This window comes from Simochromis diagramma, unplaced genomic scaffold, assembly GCF_900408965.1.
Source record: "Simochromis diagramma unplaced genomic scaffold, fSimDia1.1 OVJJ01000802.1, whole genome shotgun sequence".
Lineage (NCBI taxonomy): Eukaryota > Metazoa > Chordata > Actinopteri > Cichliformes > Cichlidae > Simochromis > Simochromis diagramma.
This window is the reverse complement of record NW_024387492.1, coordinates 8,475,746-8,494,125: the sequence shown is the minus strand read 5'-3', so window position 1 is coordinate 8,494,125 and position 18,380 is coordinate 8,475,746. Positions and strand designations below refer to the sequence as shown.

The 18,380-nt window shown below is 38.3% G+C and overlaps 2 protein-coding genes across 3 annotated transcripts in view; one reads left to right on the top strand and one right to left on the bottom strand.

Moving 5' to 3' along the window:
• si:dkey-71h2.2 (low density lipoprotein receptor adapter protein 1) overlaps nucleotides 1-18,380 on the top strand; it is a 103,345-nt gene that overhangs the window by 81,208 nt on the left and 3,757 nt on the right. The window lies entirely within an intron of this gene.
• On the bottom strand, nucleotides 3,925-17,715 carry blk (BLK proto-oncogene, Src family tyrosine kinase). Of its 2 annotated transcripts, XM_040018189.1 has the most exons (14): nucleotides 17,403-17,715; nucleotides 16,368-16,454; nucleotides 16,098-16,194; nucleotides 15,942-15,972; nucleotides 15,498-15,591; nucleotides 15,302-15,400; nucleotides 15,067-15,170; nucleotides 14,803-14,952; nucleotides 14,152-14,304; nucleotides 13,880-14,059; nucleotides 12,082-12,158; nucleotides 11,171-11,321; nucleotides 9,541-9,672; nucleotides 3,925-9,417 (listed from the first exon to the last, which is right to left on the bottom strand). In XM_040018189.1, exons 3-14 carry the CDS (start codon nucleotides 16,191-16,193, stop codon nucleotides 9,215-9,217), a joined length of 1,470 nt encoding a protein of 489 aa, XP_039874123.1. In that variant the 5' UTR covers nucleotide 16,194; nucleotides 16,368-16,454; nucleotides 17,403-17,715; the 3' UTR covers nucleotides 3,925-9,214. The 2 variants fall into 2 exon arrangements, with proteins under 2 accessions (XP_039874123.1, XP_039874122.1); XM_040018188.1 differs by lacking the exon at nucleotides 17,403-17,715 and having other exon boundaries at nucleotides 16,368-17,378.

The following is an 18,380-nucleotide window of genomic DNA, read 5'->3' as shown; positions in this document are numbered from 1 at the left end:
GTGGGTGGGGTTATATTTTTGCGTCATGGTTTTACTGTTTCCTACAGTAAATTAATTGACACAGACTCATATATCAGGAAAAATAATAAATCTAGCAGATGGTTTCCTAAATCCGTCCCAGTCAATCCAAAGAAAGGAAGCAGACAGTCGTAAATTTTACCCCCTGTGTGCCCATTTCTTTTGTTTTTGGCTTCATCAAAGAAAATTCCATTAACAGCAGTGGTCTGTGCATAAGCCTTTATTTGAGTCAGCTTGTTGTGTAGATCTTTAAAGCACAAGCTGCTCTCTTTTCTTCTCCCAACCCCTTTATAAAAATGTTTTTTGGTGCCCGATACTAGCTTCCAATTTAGACAGAAAAGGTGGATTTTTCTTCTCCAGATCATTGAAAATATGAATAGAGTCCTTCTCAAGGACACTGACATCAGCAATAACAGTCGTATATGCCACATGGTTTTACTGTGCATGAAAGCAATCTCACTCACTCAGACACTCTGAAAAATGTGACACTTTTAAAAACTATACTGGCCAAATGGACTTTCAGCAGAGTTCATCAGAGCTGTTACATAATATATCGATTGTCTAGGTCATGAACAGTGCAGAAGACTGCTCGAGTGACTGAAATGTAATGGAAATAATGTGCATTTATGAGTGGAAGACTTAGATCACTTGCCTAGAAGTCATTTATGTCGATGTTGCAATACATAGAGTTTCCTGTACCTTTGCAGTTTCACAGTTGCCACTGCTATGGTTCTTACTTTAGCATAAAACCTTATCATTGTTTTTAAAAACATTTTTTCTATGAAAATAATATAAAATTGGATTCTAAGAAGACAATTCTTTTATGATAATAATACTTTATCAATAAAGTCAATACAAGGGATTCTTGTGTAGGTGCAGTTCAAGAAGCAATGCATCACTGTTTCATTTACACAGGCAAGTCATCCAGTTTCAGCTTATATTAATAAGCTAGTTATATTTATACATTTAGTTATATTTATATTTAGAACACTGTCACAAGATAACAGCTGTGAATTATATTAACTGACACCACTCTTGGTAAGTAGGTGCTTTCTTGGTAAACACCACAAACATTTCCTGTATCTTCTTTTGAAAAGTACAGCTCCAAAAAAAGATACAGGATATAGAAGCTATTTGTGATAATAGTTTCTGACAGTTTGTCTCGTTTCTGATGAAACAGGAATCATTTAGAACTGCCTTTATCCTTCATGGCAGTTCCACAAGGTGCTAGAAGCATTCCTCAGAGACTTTGGTCCATGTTGATGTGAGAGAATCGCACAGGTGCTGCAGATTTGTTGGCTATGCATTCATGATGTGAATATCCCATCACAACACAACACAAAGGTGCTCTGGTGGATTGAGATCTGGTGACTGTGGAGGCTATTAGAGTGTAATGACATGTTTACCACTTTGAGATGATTTGAGCTTTATGATATGGTGCCTTATCGTAATGGAGCAGCCATCTGAAGATGTCTGCACTGAAGGCATAAATAGATAAACAGGATCAATAGGCATCAGTGGGCTGTGGCATTTAAATGATCACCAGTTGGTACTAAAGGGCCCAAAGTGTGTCATATCCACCACACTATTACACCACTAGAGGCAAGATTGACCCATAGTTTCATCTTGTTTATACCAAATTCAGTGGCTAGATTTTGGAGAGCAATGCAATGTGCTACTTTATAGAATCTGTCCATGATTGATAAGATGACTGCTTACCATTTTAGGCTGGTAAACTGGTGACAAAATCCACCAAGATGAGAGCCAGTGAGGAACTGCTAGAGGCTGAAGCAGTTGCGTGCTGCTCTTCCTGGCGTTTCAGGTGCAGACTGTGCAGGCTGCTACCTGAGACATCTTTCTCGACATCTTTCTTGAGTGTGTCTCACCAGAAATAGTCTGAGAAAACACATTCTACTTACCCCAGGGTGACTGGCAAAGTAGCAGTGAGCCCCCAGTGGATAACAGTGGAAAAGGCTGTGGTAGGAACATAGCGATGGGGTGTCAGTCAGGGTCGTCTGACAGGGCACGCTGGATGGTCTCCTCCAAATCCCAGGTTAGAGCTCCAACAGTACAGGATGCCGGCAGGATTTGTCCAGCTGATCCAGCTGACTGCATTTTCTGAGAACTGGCATGAGAGAGCATCTGGCTTGATATACAGGGGGTACAGAATTATTAGGCAAATGAGTATTTTGTCCACATCATCCTCTTCATGCATGTTGTCTTACTCCAAGCTGTATAGGCTCGAAAGCCTACTACCAATTAAGCATATTAGGTGATGTGCATCTCTGTAATGAGAAGGGGTGTGGTCTAATGACATCAACACCCTATATCAGGTGTGCATAATTATTAGGCAACGTCCTTTCCTTTGGCAAAATGGGTCAAAAGAAGGACTTGACAGGCTCAGAAAAGTAAAAAATAGTGAGATATCTTGCAGAGGGATGCAGCAGTCTCAAAATTGCAAAGCTTCTGAAGCGTGATCATCGAACAATCAAGCGTTTCATTCAAAACAGTCAACAGGGTAGCAAGAAGCGTGTGGAAAAACCAAGGCGCAAAATAACTGCCCATGAACTGAGAAAAGTCAAGCGTGCAGCTGCCAAGATGCCACTTGCCACCAGTTTGGCCATATTTCAGAGCTGCAACATCACTGGAGTGCCCAAAAGCACAAGGTGTGCAATACTCAGAGACATGGCCAAGGTAAGAAAGGCTGAAAGACGACCACCACTGAACAAGACACACAAGCTGAAACGTCAAGACTGGGCCAAGAAATATCTCAAGACTGGTTTTTCTAAGGTTTTATGGACTGATGAAATGAGAGTGAGTCTTGATGGGCCAGATGGATGGGCCCGTGGCTGGATTGGTAAAGGGCAGAGAGCTCCAGTCCGACTCAGACGCCAGCAAGGTGGAGGTGGAGTACTGGTTTGGGCTGGTATCATCAAAGATGAGCTTGTGGGGCATTTTCGGGTTGAGGATGGAGTCAAGCTCAACTCCCAGTCCTACTGCCAGTTTCTGGAAGACACCTTCTTCGAGCAGTGGTACAGGAAGAAGTCTGCATCCTTCAAGAAAAACATGATTTTCATGCAGGACAATGCTCCATCACACGCGTCCAAGTACTCCACAGCGTGGCTGGCAAGAAAGGGTATGAAAGAAGAAAAACTAATGACATGGCCACCTTGTTCACCTGATCTGAACCCCATTGAGAACCTGTGGTCCATCATCAAATGTGAGATTTACAAGGAGGGAAAACAGTACACCTCTCTGAACAGTGTCTGGGAGGCTGTGGTTGCTGCTGCACGCAATGTTGATGGTGAACAGATCAAAACACTGACAGAATCCATGGATGGCAGGCTTTTGAGTGTCCTTGCAAAGAAAGGTGGCTATATTGGTCGCTGATTTGTTTTTGTTTTGTTTTTGAATGTCAGAAATGTATATTTGTGAATGTGGAGATGTTATATTGGTGTCACTGGTAAAAATAAATAATTGAAATGGGTATATATTTGTTTTTTGTTAAGTTGCCTAATAATTATGCACAGTAATAGTCACCTGCACACACAGATATCCCCTAAAATAGCTAAAACTAAAAACAAACTAAAAACTACTTCCAAAAACATTCAGCTTTGATATTAATGAGTTTTTTGGGTTCATTGAGAACATGGTTGTTGTTCAATAATAGAATTATTCCTCAAAAATACAACTTGCCTAATAATTCTGCACTCCCTGTATATTGAACCTGGGCGATAGGAGATTTTAAAGAAGAAAAAACAGAGACCACCAAGCCTGCTGAGGTGAACGGCTCCTTCAATTTGTAAAAGGCCGCTTCGGAATCTGGGGACCAAACTACCTGACTGTAGTTCCAGATGCAGCAGCAGAAATTGGTGAATCCAAGGAAGCATTGTAGCTTTTTTTGTGAAGTCAGCATGAGCCATTCTGTGACTGCGTGTCTGTCTTCATCTGCCCCCCTGCTAAGATATAGAGCGAAAATGTGATGGATGGTGAGTGAAACTTGCACTTTTCATCTTTGACACAGAGTCAATTCTCCAGAAGCTGCGGTAATACAATGTAGTTGTGAACTTGGTGCTCCTGCAAGGTCTTAGAAAAAAATCACAATGTTGTCAAGATATACGACGACTTAACAAATGATTTACCAGTGCCTGAAATACCGCAAGAGCATCTGTAAGTCCAAAAGGCATGACCAGGTACTCAAAGTGTCAGAGAGGTGTATTAAAAACTGTTTTCCATTCATCACCCTCTTGGATGAGGACCAAATGTTCCATGGAGGGGTTCAAAAGTGGAGCTAATTAGAGTGGATATTTATTTTTTACTGTGATGTCATTGATCCCGCAAAAGTCTACATGGTCTGAGAGTCTTATTGTTTATCACCACAAAGAAAAAAACAGCTCCTACTGGGGAAGAGGATGGGAAGAAGAGGACAGGTGGACGATTCCTGCAGCCAACGATTTCTAGCTGTATTTCTCCATCCTGCTCCAGCCATGACAGGTTGTATAAGCAGCTGGAGAGAGCAGGTCACCAGGAAGAAGGTCGATGGTGCTGTCATGGCCTACAGAAGGTATTCAGCAAAGACAAAGTGTCATCTTTGTCCCCTATGACAGCACCATCGACCTTCTTCCTGGTGACCTGCTCTCTCCAGCTGCTTATGCAACCTGTCATGGTTGGAGCAGGATGGAGAAATACAGCTAGGAATTGTTGGCTCCAGGAATCATCTGCCCGTCCTCTTCCACCTGTCCTCTAGGAGCTGGTTATTTCTTTCTGATGATAAAAGATAAGACTCTCAGACCATGTAGACTCATGGCAATGGGAAAATCCCTGTAGGTCAGCAGTTTCTGAAATACCTGTCATATGATTGACTCATTAGGTACCAGTCGAACAGTTGCACCTAACAAAATGACTGGTGAGTGTTTGAGTGCTTTGATTAAGTATTGATTTAATAATTTGGGGGAAGAAATTAGAAAAGTCTTAACACAACACTTGGGATTACATGAAAATTTAGGGCGATATCTCTACAGCACATAAGACACAACTTAATTAGGAGAAAGAGAAGCAAGCGTGTAACACATCACTTCCTTTTAAAGCGGTGGTGGTGAGCGTGTTACTGTAGCATAGACTATCATACGTTTCCACACATATACCTGATAGACACCACGTAGGTCGCAAATCAGACTTATCAATGTAACATCAGGGCAGAGAAGCTATTATTTACATATACGTATACATGACTGGCACAAATGTGTTGCCTTATGTTTAAATGACTGTTAGTTACAACAGTTTACCAAAGTAGTTGGAATTGAACAATCTGATTTTCACCTACTTGTGAGGGGAAATGTCTGACCCTGGTTCCTTTATGTTCAACAGCTAGTCCCAGGCTTTGTCTTTCTGCCTCTGTGCTGACAGTTGAGTTCTTTTATAAGCTTCTCGTTTGCTGCGGTTGTAGTCGGTCATCTTCTTGCTTTGGGTCTGAAAGCAAAATTAATGTGAAAGCAAACAGTGCTCTCCAGAACTGAGAGGCTTTTAAGTTAACAGTTCTTCGAGCAACTGTGTTTGCTGTACATGCAGCGATTTGATGGATTTAACATTTAAAAATTAGCTGGATTTGTGAGAAAACACAAATCCGAGCATCTTCACCATTGAGTGATGTTACGTGAATAAGCTCTTGAAATCGAGCTTCTGAGTGTTGTAAATGGCATCGCAGAGATATAGTATAACATTAGACATATTTTTCTTCTGCGTACACGAGAAAATGGCCTGTTTATCTCACTTCTTGACCTCGTGCACAGCAAGTTTTTACAGATTCATTTCATGCCGCACGCAGGAAAAGAGCTGGGCTTCTTTTTCAAAGTATTACACATTAGTTGTTAAACAGCCCATAAAATTAGGTAATGTTTCAGGAGAGAGATGCAAGTCATTATTTTTTCATAGGTTTAATCAGAGAACACAAAATAGCTGCTATTGTGAGAGAGCAATTTCAGTGAAATTCATGACTACATCCATTCACCTCTTTCCTTATCTGCACTTTCTTATCTATTCTGGTAAAATGTTCTGGAAACATCGTCTGTCACGGGTTCAAGAGCCCTCAATTCTATTAGAGCGAACACATTTGATTGATGGACTCCATTATTTTAATGACATCAAAGCCCAAGAGAGAGACCAAGAGAAAACATGTTTATGAGAAGCATAATGCCAACTAAACACCACTGAAAACATTATTGGAAGATGAAAGCACATCTCTTTTCATCTGTGGTGATGTGCTTGTTTTTTTTTGTTTTTGTCCCAGAGGGCCGTGCAGGGTTATCGCTATCAAATGCTAATGATGTGTTGCCTTCTGGGGGGATCACTCATTAATCTGTGTGCGAGCCACTGTTTCCCTTCATTATTACTCTAAGCCAGCAGTCATGCACAGGAGGAGGAGCGAGGATGATTTGGCCTTTAAACCTCTACCCCGCGCGTCTTGTCATCTTGCGTTAACATGAAGTTCTTTTCAGGGTGATGTTTCTTATCAATCATTCTCCAGTGTGAGATTTTATTAATGGCGATCCTTTCAGTTGATCGGCTGACAGACTGCTGTGTCTATGTTTGGCTTTGCCTCATAACTTAATACGCTCATCCTCAGTTGATGAGTTTATTTGGATGTTGAATAGATAATTCATTCACGGTAAAGAGCGAAATTAACATAAAAAACAGCCTAAATAAGTGTGTGTGTGTGTGTGTGTGTGTGTGTGTTGCCATGTAAATGTCTTTCAACACGGCCTTCAGATGCAAAGAAAGCCAATTAGAGCGACAGAGACTAAATACATACAGATGACTGTGATAGGATCAGTGCGTGACAGAATGGTTAGCTGTGTGGATTTCTGTGTAATTGCTCAGACTGATATGTGATTTCTGAAGAATTTGTGAGCACAGCTGTGAACAAGGTGGAGAACATACAGCATTTGTGAGTATATTATTTTTTGGCCATAGGCAGAGCAGCATGTTGCCTTCTTTTTATTTTATGAAAACAGTTTAGGGGAAGTTGGGAGAAACTAGCAGTATGCAAATAAACCCTTTTTACTTTAAATGCAACTTAAGACTCAGTGTTGACATTTTGTTATTAAGTACTTTGATATACACTACTGTTTCCAGTGAGTTCACCAGGACTATTCTCAAATACCTCTATGAAAAATTTCCAGAATTTTCAAAGCTATCATGCATTATACTGTAGATACATTACAGAATGCTATACTGTGTAACACTGACATCTGCAGGATGATAGGAGTATAAAAAAACTGCAGCACCGTGCCCTGTGGCCTTTCAGTTTTTCACTTCCCTCTTTAATTTTTTAAAAATACACATGTATTTGCATTTTCATATTTGATTTGCATTGTCCACAAGGTGAAAAGAGTAATCTAATTACAGAGAATAAATAATCTATATAATTGATTTCCAAGACACTGCTGGTATTAACCAGTATGAATTGAAATTAAACTACTATTAACACATTCATGCGTGCAATCATTAAAAAAAACAACAGCAAGAAAATCCAAAACACTGATACACTGTCGCTGATGCTGACATAGCACCTGCCATATCTGATATTAGTATGCATGGGACAGAATTCATGGATCATATGAGAGATTAAAAATGTTGAAACGTCTTTGGGTCTTCTGCGAGGTTAAAGATTAATTTATATTTATAAGGAAAAAGTCCAGTGGTCAGACATATTAAAAACATTTCAACTGGCTTTACAGGCTATTTTAAAACATATTCAGTTTTATATTACAAATATCAACATAAAATCACCTGCCATATTTTTTTTAAAACAGACATGGCAGACATTTTTAGATATAATGCATGTTTATTCTTATGTGCTCCTATTGAATAAGATTAATAATAATATTTTATATATTTTAAAAATACTTGAAGTTGTTTTGTTTTTTATTTACCATCACTATTATGTTAAATGACAATTTCCCTCTCTCTCACAATTCAGAGGCGCTCAATCAGCAAAAACAACAAAAAGTAAATTTCAAACGGATGTATTTCAGGAGGAAAAATGTGAAGACAACTACTAACTTGGTATGCGAGACTGTTCTAGCTTTGTGGCATTTTAGGAATGCTGACGCACACTTCCTGTTTCCTGTCCATTCAGGAAATGGCAGAGTTTCACCCCTTGGCTAACACAACCATTCCAGTCTCTTATCACTAACTGTCTGTGCTCCCCCTGGGAAGGCTCAGTTGAAGACTGCTGTAATTTAGTAGTTAGCTGCTTTTAAAGGCTTCCTATGGGTTGCCGTTCAAAATGGGGGGTACGTTCGGGTCAGTCACCCCTTTCATCATTTTAACATGATCGAAACTAGAGTTAGTAACTCAGTCTACACATTGCTGCCATTTGTTTTCACGTGGGAGATGATGTACTTTAAAGTTGTTTTTATTTTTGTTTCATCCAGAGTGTTAGCTTTACTTTCACACTTAAGATGTCAAACTTCTTTTTTAAAAAACAAAACAAAAACGCTGTTATTTTCTCTAATGATCGGTGAACTGAGACACATCCTCGTTGTCTCAAACACCAAACTGTAAAAAGTGATAGTCACCACTAAAGCCCTACATGAGAAATGCTTTTACAGCATTGTAATTTCAAATTTTTGATTTAAATACAAGAAATACCAGGAGTTCTTCATTTTTATTTACAAAAGACATAAATGCAAGAATAACGTCTCTTTGCTAAGCACTTAAAAAAAATCTGCTGAATTACTTATTTTTTTTAAAAAAAAGAAAAAAAAGTGCAAAGTATTGTGCATGTAATCTCAGGGTTCTAGTTTCTGTACCATGCAAATGTTTAATCTGCAACTTTACCTGTGCTGACTTCTCTGGGTCCAGATGTTGCTTTACAACATGAGTGAACTGTATTTGTATATCCATCGTCCTATTACGCATCATACATCAGTTCTAAGAATGCAACCTTATACTCCATCGAGAAAAGGCGCTGACATGAAGCCGCGTTGCATATCTGACTGATATCCGCTACAGACAGAAGAAGCCATGAATATCTTTAACATTCACTTAGAAGGCAGGTGTGAAAAACGTATCCATCACTCTATTTAAAAGAAAAAAGTATCATCAAAAAGCTATGTGGTCCTTTATCCATTCAAGTCATGGTTTTTTAAGAGATTTCATTGTCCACAACGAAAAACATTCTCTTTTTCTGTCATCACGGCTGCATCTCATATTGTCCTTCCGTGGCAATAAAAAAGTCGTTGAGAGTGTTCTGAAGATATTCAAAAGTCGGTCGGTCGTCAGGCTTCTGCTTCCAGCACACCATCATGATATTATACAGTTCCTCTGGACAGCCGTCTGGACATGGCATCCTGTATGACCTGTCTAGACTCCTGATCACCTCTGGGTTCGTCATACCTGATGAAGAGAGAAAAAAAGCATGCACTTTGACAGATATTTTGTAACTTTTTTTTCATAAGATAGCAAAGCAATATTTGAGCTGTTTTCTGTAAATATGAAGTTATTTCAAATAACCCATACCTGGGTATGGTATTCTTCCGTAGGTGACTATTTCTGTCAGGAGGATCCCAAAGGACCAGACATCCGATTTGATGCTGAACGTCCCAAAGTTGATGGCCTCTGGAGCCGTCCATTTAATGGGAAACTTAGCACCTGATTATTAGACAAAAGTAAAAGGAAAAAAATGGAAGGAAGTTGTGTTACTTGTTGTTCACTGTGAAGGATATGTAGGTGTGTGCGCATCTGTGTAAATGTTTATTTTCCTTTTAATGTGGGATGATTAATGGGCAGGAAATACTCTGAAATAATGAGAAAGCTTTCCATTAGAGAATTTACAGATCATTCTGTCGCTCTGATAAATCTGTGGGTTCTATTTTCTTGTTTTTTACAAGATTTTCAATCACTGTGACAGATTTATATGTTTTTAATTCACAGAGTTAGACAAAATGTAAATACAATTTCAAATATATATTGATATTAGAATATACACTTGTATACACCTGATTGAAAATTATGGGCATTGTACTCACACTTTTATAACATACTTTAAAAACACAATATGCTGTTTTAAGAATAATTGAAGCAATCACTCTTTACTAATTTTGGTAGGGGAGGAGGGTGAGTTTCTGCTAACAGAGGAAATGACCTTCAGCTCAAAAAAGGATTTCGGCAGCTGCGCTTACATGTGAAGTGGTGATTGAATGCTATATGTGCTATATGTGCCTTTTTCAATTAAAGTTAAGCTCAGATGATTAAATGAAATCACATTTTTTCTATTTTACACATTCGCCCTCACACGCGCACACACCAAACAGTATATCGCTCCCGACGAGCATCAACAAGAGTGCTTTGAAACAATTTCAAAAATCTTCCTTATAATGAACGACGCACCGTGCTGCACACTCCTGTGTGTACCACCGCAGTCATAGTCACAAACCCCGTAACCCAGTTCAAACATGGTTTTACTGCTTTGCTTTTTTTGAAACAAAAGTAAATATAACGAAATCTCAGCAACTATAAGCTACGGAAACCTGCCCACCAAAAATCAACACATACCAACTCATTGCAATAGAGCATGCATGCTGCTGCAAATCCAGAACTTGCCCGACACAATGAAACGAACACTACAGTATTAATGCACAAGTGCAGGCTAGGAGAAGAACGCAATAGAAATAAGTAATGTGAAATTACCAATTTTAAGTGATGGTTTCTTAATCTGTGAAACAAATCAAGTTATTAAAAAAAAAAAATCAGTATCAGAAACAAAAAAAGGTCAAAATTTCTGTGTAGACATTTTTTTTTTAAAGTTTCCACTACTTAATATGATTTAATTATCTGTTAATTATTGAGCACTTTGGTTTAAAGTTAAGAATTGAATTCTATATTCTGCTGTATATTAATTAAAGGCCCTCTTGAGACATTTATCAGACACTATTGATTGTCGTCCTTAATGTTGAAAACTACAGAAAAATACATTATATAAAAACAACCTATATTACTAATAGAAGAAGGAAAACTTGGGTCATAAATTTCTAAAGGAGATGGAAATGTGTCTTCAGACAAGACGTCAGCGTTTCTTTGTGACGCGAGTGTTTCTAAAATCCTGTTTGTGGCACCGGAGGCGCGTTTACGTCAAAACTCCTTACTGCACCTTCTTGAGCCGTGTATTCTGACTCGATGATTCTGGCCAGGCCAAAGTCTGCTATCTTGCAATGCAGCGTCTCGCTGACCAGTATGTTAGCTGCACGCAGATCACGGTGGATGTAGTTCTTCTTCTCAATGTACGCCATGCCTTCAGCTATCTGGTATATCCAAAGAAATAGCAGATTTGTTAGATTAAAATGTCAATTCAAGAAATGTTGGTTTTCCATCGTAAAAACACACAAGACAACAGCACATCAGTTTGATAGGAATCTGAATGTCTTATAAAAGCCGAGCACATGCAATGAGGCCTCTACAGCGAGCTGTATGTGTTAATACTTATGTTCACATTGTAAAAGAAAATGACAGTAGAGTGGGTTTAACAGGATGTGCCAACTCTCAGGAAGTCAAAAGTTTTTTGGAGGGCCAAAAGAGTTCTGGGGGAGCTCACTGTGGATGGAAAAATAGCATGATTTCCTGTCCGGATGTTAATAATTGACGTAGGGTGAGGCTTTCAAATCAGACAAGCAAAAGCACCACCACAGAAACCACATAGCATCTGCTGACAGTTTCCGTGTGTGTGATGCCAAAGCGCATAGTATATGGTACTTTCAAAATGTTACTGTAGAGCAGCGAGAATGTAAAAATAGACATTGAGGTCAGCCAGATGGCTAGTGTATTTGTTTTTTAACAAAGCATACATTCATCTTTTAATTAAAGATTAAAGTCACGCTGACTATCACAGTCAGAAGCAGCAGAAGAGACACAAATGAAAGAATTATGGAAACACTCAGAGCAAAAAGAAACGTTTTGGCATTTACAAGATTACAGTATCAGTGACTGTTATCGCTGAAAATGTCATGCACACACGATAGTTAACTGAAATCATGTAACTGAATTTCTTTATTAGAAGTTTCCTACCTGTGCTGACATGTCGATCAGCTTATTTAGCTTTAGCTTTTTCCCTTCGTCTGTTTTTAGAAAGTCTAGAAGACATCCTGCAAATAAAAAAAGAGAAGCACATATTATCTGAAACTACTGTGGTTTAATTGAAACTTCTACCTACATATCTCCTAACAGAAAAGCTCTGTAATGTTCCAGTTGTTGTTGGGGGCTTTTGGATTGGTGCACATTTTGAAAAATGAGGATACGGCAGAGTGTTTAATTGTCTAGCCGTTAGCCATAATAAGAGCCGTCTGTTCAGTCTAAAGTGAGTCAGTACAACAAGCACCAGTCTAATCAAAACCCAAACCAAAGATTTTAATATTCATTTCCTGGTGAAGTCAGTAGGTATGATATTTAAATTAGCTTGCCTTTACTACAGAATCTCATTTAGCACACCAATACACCAAACATTGAGGCCTTAAGCAATAACCATATAATCAAACAGTTGCAAAAGACGAATATTAAAAGAGTCACAAATATTGTTGTTAATGTGTTTAGATATAATACATTATATTCCTCAACTTTGGGATGAATATAAAAAAGAAAAAGTGTAACATATATCTCATGTCATCTTATGTTATCTTAATGTCCACGTGTATATATTTTTATATATATTTTGGCGTAACAACTCTGCGATCGGCCCTGGCGCAGATATTTTTTTACGCCCCCACCTTGTTGTTACCGTAGCGGCTATGACTGTGAACTTCTCTATAACATTTGCCAAAAAACGGTTGCATAGTTGACGTCAACAGGTTCGCACACATTTCCGCAAATGATAAAAGCAAAGTCAGGAAGAACAAGTAATATGTTTCAAAGCATGTTTCCCACCAGCGATACGCTTCAGAAAAGGAACCAACTTTTAATCAGTTGCAATTGGGTAAAATTCAGTTCATAAGTTAAATGCTTTCTGCATGAGTAAAGTTAGGCCTTGGGTGACAAACATCTGTAACTTGTGCTATGGTTTATTTTATCAGTGATATCAACTGGGCGCCTCCCACCTTCCAGGCGCTGTGGCGCTGTGGTACACCACCAGCTGCATCGTCAGAAGGTTTGCATTTTTGCTAAATTTTGTATTTTATCAACACTCTTTTGTGTTAGTACTAATTGGGAAATGTTAGGTATTACTGTGTTATTGAATGATACAAGTTAGTTGCCAGTTTATCAGTACTGGAATTTGTAATGACGACTGAAAATTTAAAATGTAAAGAAGAGAGCGGAGAAACACCCTTCAGCAGAGAGCACTCTGCAACTTCCCTGTTGACAAAAAACAACAATAAGCTGATCCAATCAGAGTGAAGAGTGTAAATGATTAAATAAATAACAAATGTTACGCAAATCTGTTTGTATTTCGTGTCTCTGGAAGAAAAACAATATTGGCTGATATGTCAGAATATCAAATTTACAAATCACCAAATGTTGGTGTTTGTATCAATCTTAAAAATCTTATATTTGGTTGGCCTATAGAATTAAGACTAACCAAAAAAATCGCTCTTTGCCCACAGTTTCGAACTGCTTCCAAAAAGATATTTTTGCTTATTGGAAACGCTTGTGTTGTTCGGACAATCAAGACAGCCCTTAATGCCACTGCGACTATGTTCTTTAATATTTTCAAGTAAATTTTTTTTTTAAACAAATCATGAAAATCAGTACCAGATTACTTCGGTTTTAATTTATTGGTGAAAGGCCAATTGGTACTACATTATATATATATATATATATTATAGTTAATATTTAATTATCAGCAACTCTTAAAACTCTTCTTTGTTTCACTTACCATTGATCATAAATTCGGTGACAATAAGAATGGGCTCCTTAGTGACAACAGCATGTAGTCGTACCAGTCGGTCATGCCTCAACTGCTTCATCAGGTTGGCCTCCTGAAGGAAGGCCTCAGGTGCCATTGTCCCCTCCTTTAAGGTCTTAATAGCAACCTTCTGGGTGTTCTTGTAGTAACCTGCCAAATAATTCAAACAGAATGCTTTATTGACTTTGCCGTCTTGGTTTATTAGGTGTCTTCAAACAGTTTGATCGGTGGCTTTCCCTTACCCATCCACACTTCCCCAAACTGTCCGGCCCCCAATTTCTTCACCATTTTCACTGTCTCTCGAGGAATCTCCCATTCATCATGGGCCCATGGTTGCTGAGGGGCCATAGGCTTACAGGGAGCATACAGTCGCTGACATAACCCATCTGTCGTGTCTGCACCCAAATACGATACATTCAGATATAACAAACAAAAAATTTTTCCATCTTTCTTTGCACAAGTGATAAATATAGTTACAGAAACTATACATCTCATCTTTCATTAGATAATTCTAAAAGCATGTTTGTTCGTGCATTTCTTTTTCATAAGTTGATCTTTGAGACAACCTTTCTCAAGATCTGGCCTGCTTATCTTGTGGTTTAGTCGCAGGAGTGGAAAGACTATCACTCCTCTCACTCAGGAAATGCACAACACATCACAAGGGTCGAACTTCCCCCTTTAATTCAAAGTCACTGCAGATGTTTTAGAATTCAAAGCAGCAAGCTTAATGTGAGTCCAATTAATGCAAGATGCAGGTTTTACAATTATAAATGCTGAATTGGAAACATGGAAACAGAAAATCCTGTGCATAGATATGGTTTCTTAAATTATACATCTCTGAAAATACAAACTTTTTTGAGGGTGGAGATGTTGTATTTGTAGTTGTTACTTACGGGTATAGTATTGAACCAATTCCTGTAGGGTCGGGAACGTGTTGGAAGGGGAGATGTAGTAGCCACCTTTGTCCAAACAACGGATTTTGTAATGTTTTACTACATCTCCTCTTTCTCCTTCATAATCTTTGACTGACAGCGAGAATGACCCTGAGAGGGGAAAAAAGGACATTTGGGTTTATTGACCACAATGAAAATAAATACAGGTAGCTGCTAAAAATGTGAGTTGTGGCATGATCTCGGAAAGATACTGATGGTGGTCACCTTTACAGGTCTCACTCTCTCGAATTAGAAAGGACCCTGGTTTATTTCCGGGTGCTAAAAGTAGCCTCTCGGTTTCTCTTCTGCCCAAATCCTTGAAAAACCATCTGCAAGAGAGAGCACCACAAAACCACAGAAGTCACTCTTCCTGAATATAATAATACAAAAACCCCGTATAACAGCATTAATCAATCAATAGATGTGTGCTACATTTCATTTCATAATATTTCAAGCTTACTTTTCCACTTCCAGTGTATCTGCTCTGGCTACATAATTCGATGGTATCAAGCCTTCTTGTCCAGTCGTCAGCAGTCGGGCCAGCCACCATTCTCCGGTTCTGTACACCAGACAAACATTCCGAATTCATTTTATTTCTCTGTGCGCTTTCTTTATTGTCACTTTCACTACTGTGGGAACCATAGAACGAGACTTACTCTTGCAATACTTTAAGTTTGTCTCCCTTTCTGAAAGGCAGATCACTGTCGTTGGTCGCTTTGAAGTCGTGTTGTGCAATAAATATAGTGTCATCTAAAGGAAAGAAGAGCACAGAGTTTCTTTAAAAGTGTATTTTTAATCTAATTTTTACCTGACGTGATCCTGTGTTCTAACATGCGCAATTTGTGGCGATATTGTTTTCATTCTCCGAGCAACCGCTGTGTTATTTTACATCTGTGACATTAACATTACTTTCATGTGTTTGCAATCTCATCTAATCCCCAGAAGAGAACAGAGGAAATTCAACCAAGATTTTGATCACAAAACTGTAGCTCTTATTACTGCCACTAATGTCTCTTAACGCAGCAGCAGTTGGGTCCGTGAATGCAGGCCTGTTACTTTCCACTATGATGGTTGATATATGCAAGGAAGTTTGTGATTACCATTATTTGTATAGGCGTTTCCACTTCGTCCCTTGAAAGAATTGGGAGAAAAAAAAGAAGTCGTTGATTATGTCCAGTGTGTCAAGTAAACCTTTTGAGGTAATTAGAATAAAATTTGTTTCACGTCCGAGTAAATCTTTTTAGTGTTTTACTTACTATATGGTTTGATGACGGGGAGGCATGTGATTTGTGTTTTCCTTTGCGGAATCCTTCTTCTTTTACTTGTTTCTCGCCACTGCAAGTGCAGCCCATCCTGCGTGTTTGGTGGAAACCTCTTTTAGCTACGTTACATGACGCTAACATTTACTAAAATCACATATCTAATTACAGAATGCACTGTTTAGTGTAGTATCAGTAAACAATGATCCAATAAGTTTCTGGAAAGAGACTCACATAGCTACAATGTGCTTATTACTTTGCTGTTACCTGATCAAACAGATGAGCTTTACTGCTGCTGTTTTTAGTCTCCACTCCTCCCACTGCAGGGCCTGCTCTTTGACTTCATGCCCGGTGCTGGAAAATGACATCTAATGACTCAAAATTGCTAAAATGTATTTAGTGAGCATCTCTTTAGGTCTATCGCTTGGTAACAGGTGACCCAAGAAAAATAATAAAATTGAAACAAGAAAACAAAAAAACTAAAACTGGCTCTCAAAAGAGGAAGTGAAAATGTGTTTACAGCTCTTTACCATTGCATTAGCATGTACAGTTTACGGTGGGGCTTCATTGTCATGTTCCAGTTAAAAATAGAGGAAAAGAAAACAGCTAAAAATAGCTAAAAACGCACTGGTGTAGAAATGTCACCAAACTAAGTGATGGTGTTAAACAAGAACTGTTGCTTATCTGAAGCAAGTTGTATGAGGTGTTAATGTTAAAAGGTGTTTTTTAGATCACAAAGTCAAATATAGTTGATGTAATGTGTATTACAGAAGCTAAAGATAATGACTGCACATGCAAATACACAACACTGATAAAATAATGATGTAGCAGATTTGGACTGTGTGTGTTTTATACTACAAGCGTAAGTACCGTATTATGAATATCGATGGTTTAATTACATCTTAAAATGGAAAATTACACCTAAAACAGCAAGAGCAGTGCTTTAATATTCAGTGGGTTGTAATAACAAAATGTCATGTCAAGAAATGCATGACTGTAGGGAGGCTTTACACAAACCGTTGACTTATGGATTTCACGCGAAAAAAAGTGATAATTGAAATGAAAATTAATAATAATAATTAGTCTTGATACTTTTGCCAATTTTCTATCGCACATATTTTATCATCCACGTTATGCGTTATGTTTTGTTTAATTTGTGATGTGTTTTACCAACATTGTACGACATTATTTAAATAAAATAATACTTACACTATTATGTTCACCACTACCTTACAATATCTAGAAATTCTCAGTCCCTGTCACTGCTCTATAACGTCATATTTTCATTCAGCAGATAAATACCTTTAGCTTGTCTTTGGCTCGTGTCTTCAGAAGTACTCCAGATGCAAAATGTCTTCAATTTCCTCATTGAAAACTGAGTGCTTGTCAGTGTGTCACTCTCACTCACTCATTTTGGTTTGGAAAGTTTCTCTCTCTCTTTTGCTCTGCTCTAATTTCTCTCTCTCTCTTGCTCTCGCTCTCTCTCTCTCTAACAGTGAAGACCAGGACCTCCCCTTGGGGGTTACATTCAGTTTACTGGAAACAGACAGCAGTTTGCTTTTTTATCTGGTCTCTTACATTTCTCCCTTGATTCTCAGGCAGATGATCTACCTACAGAGTGCGAAAATAATCTTCTGATTAAATTTCACTTGCAGTAGTTACTCCGCCCCAGTCCTGCAATTAGTCAGTGAGCACAACTGATAACTGTATTTCATCTTTAAGTTTTAAAACTCACAAATGTATGGTCCTCAAAGTTATTGGTCAAGAAGGACTTTAGGTTAGTTATCAGTAGAGCTCGTTGTACTTCAGAATGTGTAGATGCGGTCAATGATTTGCAAAATTTGTGCCTGTGATCTTTTTTTAAAAAATGCAAATGACCTTTGGTATCAAATCAACAATGCAATGGAAAAAAAACCCGTCTGCACTGTTTTGTATTGTGTGTCTGGGTGATTGGTGTTAAATGTAGGTGTGGTGGAGTGTTGTCTGCTCAAGTGTATAAGATGCAAGATAAAAAAACAGGGCATGGTTTCCATGACACACATTTTAGTTCCTCTGCTGGCCTCTGCTACTCATATCTTTACCTTTCAGTGTCAAGAAACATGTTTACAGTAATACTGTAAAACAATACACAATTCGAGCCACAGGAGGGAGTGTTGAGCTACTAGTGGGATGTGCAACCACCCTGGTAATATACCCCTTTTATAAATTTTATGTAAGTTTTAATGTCAATAACTGATTACTATTGTGTTAATTAATATTTTTATTGCAGTAACAATAGCA